We start from the raw sequence: 7,888 nt of genomic DNA on the forward strand, positions 1-7,888 counted from the left end.
CTGGGAAACCAGAACGAAACGTCGCAGATAAAATAAAGTAAAAACAACTAAAAATAACTGTTAGATTATTTTGCATCTAATCTAAGTACTAGTAGGACTATCCATGATCAAAATTTCAAATTTTTGAGTAAGTTACTAATAAGGGTACCTATGATGAAAATATAAAAGAATAACAAGATGGTCGAGCAACCAGCCCTAGGTGATTTTACATGACCCATTAATGCGAGGGAGAATCAAATGAAAACCGCAGTTAATTTTTTTCCACTATTTTAATGCAGGGATAATGTTTGATTGTACATTATTTTTCTATATAGTCCCCTCCCAGTTCAATGCACTTACGCCATCGGATAGGTAGTGCTTCGATACCTCGTGAGAAAAATTCTTTCGGTTGACTGTGTAGCCATTCGTGCACCGCCGATTGGACGTCTTCATCAGACTTGAACCTCTGCCCTCCAAGGTGCTCCTTTAATCATTATCATGTTGAAGCAAAACACCTGTACTCAGCAATCCCCTTCGCTTTGTGCGTATCGCTGGCCTCAAATGGTTCTTGAGAAGGTCGGTGTAGGTGGCACTAGTCACTGTCGTACGTGGGGCATGTAGTGTTCCAGAATAGAACCTTTCTTATGCCAGAATAAAGTCAACATGACTTTCCCTACAGAGGGCTGGCTGCAAAACTTCTTTGGTTTCGGCGAAGACGAATTTCGCCATTCTTTGCTTGCAAGTTTCGTCTCCGGTTGAAAATGGTGCACCCAACTTTCATCCCCGATGACAATGTGAGCTAGAAAATCCTCACCTCCTCTTCATAACGCCTCAGCAACTCTTGACATGCGTCAACCTGACAGACTTTCAGTTCCTGCTTCAGCTGTCGAGAAACCCACCTGGCAGACACTTTTCTGTAGCGGAGTTCATCATGCACTATGTGTTGTACTGTACCGAAGCTCATATTCAGCAAGGAAGCCATTTCAGCCAGAGTGACAAGCCGGTTTTCCTGAATAAGCCGATCTGCTGCGGTTATGGACTCCTCTGTCACAACTCGTTGAGCCTGACCCGTACAGGGAGCATCAGTCAATAAAGTCGTACCTTCTGTGAATTTCTTGCACCAATCGTAGACTTGCTGCTGTGACAGACAGGCGTCCCCATACTTCGTCTGCATTCTCCGATGAATATCAACCGGTTTCACACCTTCACTCCATAAAAATCTAATAACTCTATGCTGTTCCTGCTTGGTGCAACTGCGTAGTGGTGCCACCATCTTGAATCAGCTGTTACTCACATCCAACCCCACCTACCGTCACTGCTTCGCACTACCAGCTCGGAAAGACGTCAAGGACTGTGTCTGCAAATTTCCAAACGCCTAGAAAGAAAAGAAGATTTTTAATGGCACTTTTGCGGTTTTCATTTGATTCTCCCGCGTAATTCACGAAACAATAGGGAAGGAGCAAGGAGAAACTTCAAAAATGATTAAAAATGCAACAAATACTGGAAAATGACCTAAAAGCCAAAATAGGCCGGAACATCCAAAATATAAACAATGTTTTCTGATTTTAACTGAAGTGAAATGGACTACTATCAGGTTTAGCATTGTCTTCAAGGCCCAGGAGAAAAGATTACTTTTCACCAACTTCCTAGCCCTACGTATCAGTCTCCTTTCTTCTGTAGATGCGAGGATTGAGAATAGAGTTTATTTTCCTAAACCTACCCTGAACTCTGGTTTGCAGATGTCTTTTTATCAGTTGAATTCATTTGAATTTATAGTCAGACAATCCTTTGTGAGGTCGTGTTGTCTTGCGTTTGTCCTGTGCGCTGAGTACCCCTTTACATCCTCAGCTTTTGGCCTAGGTAAGAAGATTTTAGTCCTCAGAGGTAGTATAGTTTTAGGTCTTGTTAAATAATGAATTAGTTTTAAAAACTGAGTAAGGAACGTTTTAACACACATTTAATTTTTTGGGGGTTGTTTGTTAGGGGCTTGTACCAATATATCCTATGTACTGATGTGCCCATACTACTAAAATCAACCAATCAAGCCACCCCCCGTGGTGGAGTGGTTAGCACATCGTGCTGCGATGCCAGAGGTCCCGGGTTCGAATCCCCATCTTTGCAAATTAGCCAAAAGTGGCACAGAAAGTGAAGTAAAATAAAGCAAATCAATCAATGAATCAATCAAGTTCTTGTTAAGTAATGAATGAATGAATTTCACAAGTTGCATGAGGAAATTTTCATGGATATCATTTATATTGTTGTTTATTAGCTTGTTCTCAGTTTTGTTTTTGTTAGGGCCTTAAACCTATATTGTGTAAAGCTGGCTTTAGACGAAAGCATTTCCTTTAACATTTTTGCTAGCATAAATGCTATGGAAATGCTTCCAAAAATCTTAAGGCACATAGTACTTTACACGAAAGCATTTCATGGAACATTTCGGTTAGCTGTTGAGATTACATTGTATGATACATACAGCAGAATAGGCACATCGAGTTATACCATATATGGGGAGTGCACATTGTTTACAATTGAAAAAAGCTAAAATATTCTTCCATACGTGTACAGTAAACGTTTTAAAGTACATATATATATATTTGTATATTTAATCAGTGCCATGCTTCTCTACCTAAAACCATTTAATACGAAGCGTAATTCCTCTTGGTTGAATAATTATAGTGTTTTAAAAATGTGAAGTGTACGTTGTTTATATCTCATGCGGCCGCCATTACAACTGAACTCATGACCTAGAGGTCGCTTCTGATTGGTTATGCTACGAAAAATAGGACGGATCCTATGTTTGTGAAATGCCATGAAATATGCCATGGCATCTGTAATGCCATAACATTTCTCACTTAACATGGTAGCTTTTTGGTCATGGCATAAATGTTAAGAAAAATGCTAAGGAAAATTCTTTAGTCTAAAGTGGGCTTAATGGACAAAAATAGCCTATATGCTGATATGTCCATGATATAAAAATCAGATATTTGTGGTCCCAAAGGAAGTCTACCTGTGTATATAGTACAGTTCAAACATAGTAAACCATATTTTATGCCTCATGAATAGGGAGGGGAAGTTGATGAAATGTCATATTTTTTCTGACATCTCTGACACGATGCCCATTAAATATACACAATATTACACTTCGTCCAGAACCCAAAAGAAGATAATTTTAAAGTGCATTTTTTGCCAATTTTCAGGGTTTAGGTCATTTTCTCCGATTTTTGGCATTTTTCAGTCATTTTTCGCAATATTCAGTGTATAGTTTCGTCATATTTGGTCACTTCTTTCATTTTGGTAATCTTCTTGAGTCTTTTCACCAAGGTGAACATAGGCCTATATATATATCTCACAGGATTGCAGTTTATGAGCAAAATAAATGCTCAACTGGTGACAGTCTTTGTTGTGTCTGGGGAAACCACCAGGTGCTCATCTGGGGCAAACTCGGATATTTCAAAGAATTTCTGATGTTAAAAATTACTTTTCCAACACACTTTTTTCTGGGGGGGGGGTCGTGTCTATGAACCCTTTCCCAGATGCGTCCCTGATTTTGGTTTCCCTATTTTGTATACAATTTGTTAAATTTCTAAAGAAAAATTGTCTTACATGGATCGTGATAATTTATTTTCTTTATAGTGCCACAGAAACACTCCACACTACATCACCAGGCAAAGATGCGGGAAATTAATGCATTTTACACCAATTCATTCAGTGTATACAACTCTTTCATTAAATTCCATTGGAAATCCTCGTTGCATATGTTAATTGAATTTGCATGTGGTATGATTTGGCACCTTTTTTTTAAAGCAAGATTGCATTTTTTAATTTCCTTTTCAATTTTTAACCTGAAACTAACAAATTTAATGGTCATTTTTTACGTCATTTCCTATAATTTTTAGGTCATCAACTTCTGCTCCCTACTCATGAACTACTTGTTGCTCCATTCTAAATTTTGTAAGTTATGATGTCATAACATATTGTTACTCACCGAATTAATAGCATGCAGGGCATGTTAAATAAGATTTTCAGAAAAACCTGGTAACTGGAAATTAAGTTACTTTCAGTTTAGTTCCCAATTCCAAAATGCCAAAATTTTGAAAAGAAGAAAATTTTCAAAAATTGTTGTCTTCAGCAAGAGTCCCTCTCCCAAAGGCACCACCAAATTTGGAAGGGTCTGGAAATATGAAATAGCATTGCTTTACTTCCAGTTGACAAAGTTTTAAGAGGTGCGGTTGGGGGAGGGGGGGGCTTAGAGCCAGAAGCCTTGAAAACCTCTCTCGGACCCTCCGGGCATTCTGCATGTGTTCCATTCATACGGTTGCTGATTGTAACCTTCGTCATTGTTACACAGTTAAGTTAAAACTGTTCTAAAAAACTTTACAATCATAAATAGGGCCTTTGTGAAACATTTTAGGGGATAGAGACGACTATACATTATTTAAGATGACAAGGAGCTGTCATTTTGTAATCAAGAGTACAATGGTTTGGATCTCCTCTTTCAACAGAGCTTTATAGTTGGAAACAGTATGAACATGTTGGCTGGTCACATTTGCACTGAACAAGTAGCCATCTTATTGCAAACTTTTGGTTTCAGCAAGAGAAATAAAGGCTGGGTCAGCATAGAAGTCAAGCCTCTCCAGCATCCATCCTCTTCATGTGTCCAAACCATCTCATCTGTGCTTGATTATCCTGTCCTGAAGCTTCACCACATCCACTGTCAGATCTCCTCATTCAATTCTTCTATCCCTTTTAGTCTTCCCCAAAATACTCCTTAAAATTTCATCTCCACTGCCTGCATCTTTCTTTTCTCTCTCTGTCATTGTCCAAGTTTCTGCTCCATATGTAATTATTGGCACATAGTATGTGTTATAATTACCTTCCTGCATTTCATAGGTACATCCCTGTTCCATATTCATCTTTGAATGCTTTGATATAGTCCACCACCCATTTGTCCTCTTCTGTTTACCTCCTCATCTATTCTTCCACTTCTCTCAATTATGCTTCCTCGATATTTGAAACTCTCCACTACTCTTGGTTCATTTCTGGATCTGTTTCTTATTATTAGTGCCTCGCTCTTTTGATTTCCTGATTCAAAGTTAAAATCCACTAAAGAATATTAAACTGCACATTCAGTCAGTGGCTTTCCCTACACCCTATTACTTGATATGGCTGTGATAAATGTTTATCTTGCCAATTGAGTGCAAAGTTTGCAGAGAACAAGTTGACAAGTTACCTGGATTGTGTTGTCTGTAAAATATCACAGCAGAGAATTTCTCATTACGATAAATATGGTTGAATACTTTTTGATCAATCCTTTTATATTATAGATTTATCATTTCTACTTTCTATCATTTATGCCCCTGCTTTTAATTTGCTGTCTTATGAACCACCATATTACAATTCCTGAACCTAGGGTAATTTCATGTTAAACAATTTAGCAGTGATTGCATGGCCATTGTTTGTACTGTACATAAGTTCTTACATTAAGGACCCATCAGATATTTAACCAATGAAAAGAATAACTTAAAAACTTAATTTAACTCAAATATTTTAGAATGTACACATCAATAGCAACAAAATTAATTTTATATCACATCTGTAGCCTCTAGTGGTATAATCATTTCCATAAATAGCTATGAGAGCAGAAAGTGTCATCCCAGGAGAACTATGTCCAGGAAAATGTTTTAATATCCTAAAACGTATGAATTTTTATTTAAAATGGCCATGTGCCACATACTTTCGGCCTGCTAGTCTTTGTACTTTATTTTTTCCCCCAAAGTACTGAATATTTAGTTGTACAGTGGTGGAAAAAAGTTCTTCCCCATAAGACTTTAATGCCAGTAAATAATGCCGGAAGGGTAGGCAACACACATTGCACCTTTAGGTGATCGGGTGATTCTGTCTGTCTCAAGGAGCAACTCGTCTTTCATGCAATAGCCAACAGACACAGGAAATGTAGGAAAGTCACGTGACTTGTTAGGTGGAATGTTGTTCGTCAGAAAATCGCCTGTTCTCAATGCAAGTCGCAGAACCGACAAGAGCTACACGTTACATGTCCGAAAATGATTCACCTAAAAGCGTTGAACGAAACGCTAAAATAATTATTGCCTTAATTACAAAGGCTACTATATTATATGGGCCGCGGTAGCTCGGTCGTTAGGGCGTTTAATTACCAGGCGAGAGATCTGAGTTCGATCCCCGACTGGGGAGAATTGGAATTTTGTCCACCTATTCAAGTGGCTCCGGCGCCCACCCAGCTTCGTACAAAGTGGGTACCTGTAGGAAACTCGGGGGGAGGGGGCGTAAAGGGACCAGGAGCGTGGTGCTGATCACATTATCCTTCGGCCGTAACAAGAAAGTGTGAGGCCCTAAATCCACACCCCCTACACGCCTTCATGAGTTGGTGCAAATCACAAGTTAGCACTTTGCTTTTTCATTTACTATACGTCAGATTTTGTCGGAACAGAACTTTCTAATCTCTACCTGAACTTTCTTCCAAGTTCCGTAGGGTGGCCTCTCCGATGGCGCAGTGGTAGTGTTGTCGCCTTGTAATCAAAGGGTCTCGGGTTCGATACCCGGTGGAGGCACATAGTGGTTTAAACTGTAGGTCCAGTCCCAATTAGCCTTACTGTGCAAAAAGTTGACTTAAAACAACAATTCAATCAAACAAGCAAGTTCCGTAGGGATGTAAATAGTCTCCAGTTTTTCTTGACACAATTCATCCATGTTATATTTCGTTATAAAAACCACGGCCGATATGCTGTGTGTGGGGGGGGGGAAGGGAGGGTATAATTCAAACATGTGAGGTGATCCTTTTCCCACTACTCCATTGTCCGATCCTTCGTATCCAAAATAACTCTCTATTCCATACACTGAAAATGTAGCACTTCCTACATCTTAGCATGCAAATATCTAGTAGCAAAGTAATGTGTAGGCACACATAGTGGTTCGGATCCCACTTTAAACTGTAGGTGCATTCCCGATTAGTCTTACTGTGCATAAAGTGAACTTAAGACACCAAATCAACCAACCAACACAATCCCGTTATTGTCCAAATTATCGAATCCAGAACCTTCGCCGCGAATAACATAAGCAGGAAGACAATGTGAAATTACCGAACAAAAACAGAACTTAAAACCTACAACGGATAGATTGGATTAAGTCGACGATACAGCACGCGTTCTGAAATGAAAAAGAATACGAAAGTTGAAGGACCTCGACACACACACACACACACACACACACACTTTTCCTCCCCTCAATGGTAAGCTATACTTCTTGCAGAGAAGCCTTTACGTAGGCCTTCAAGGCCACGACGGGACCAAACATACGTCTAGTTTGATATGAAAGCTGTGTTCCTCCTTATTTCGTACGTCATTGATAACAGGAAGACGGGCCTCGTCTGCTAACCCTAGTTTCGTAGAGCAGACGCCTTTTTGCTACCGTTTGATTCAGTGACCTTCGCTCGTAGTTAGCAAGAGTGAATGACTCAACAGATACCTGTTGCCTGTGAGCTTATACAAAAATAGATATTTCGTTAGCGTCTGTAAGTATTGTTTCATCTGCAGTTATATCAGTTAATGTTCGAATAGTTTCCTAATGGTTACGTTATTTATAAATTAGTTCTCGAGAGTGAGCTTTCTATCTATTTGCACGGAGGGGGGGGGGTGGTATACAGCCTGCATGTATAAGAGTAGTTAACAAAAAAGAAAGAAGAAATAAATTATTGTATAGATTGAATGAATAACATTCTGTCACGGGGCCTCCCCGTGGAGTAATGATAATGTCATCACCTTGTAATCAAGGAATCCCGGGTTCGATACACAGTAGAGGCACGTAGTGGTTTGTATCCCTTTTTAAACTGAAGATCCAGTTCCGATTAGCTTATCAGTGCACAAAACAAAAACTAAAA

At 39.2% G+C, this 7,888-nt stretch overlaps 1 protein-coding gene across 1 annotated transcript; it reads right to left on the reverse strand.

The window, feature by feature from the left end:
- Window positions 1-778: 778 nt before the first annotated feature.
- On the reverse strand, window positions 779-1,252 carry LOC145984946 (protein GVQW3-like). Its single transcript, XM_083118375.1, has one exon. It carries the CDS (start codon window positions 1,250-1,252, stop codon window positions 779-781), a length of 474 nt encoding a protein of 157 aa, XP_082974501.1.
- Between the last annotated feature and the right edge of the window lie 6,636 nt (window positions 1,253-7,888).

The sequence above is a fragment of the Lepisma saccharinum genome, chromosome 1 (assembly GCF_977018435.1).
Source record: "Lepisma saccharinum chromosome 1, izLepSacc3.1, whole genome shotgun sequence".
Taxonomy (NCBI): Eukaryota; Metazoa; Arthropoda; class Insecta; order Zygentoma; family Lepismatidae; genus Lepisma; species Lepisma saccharinum.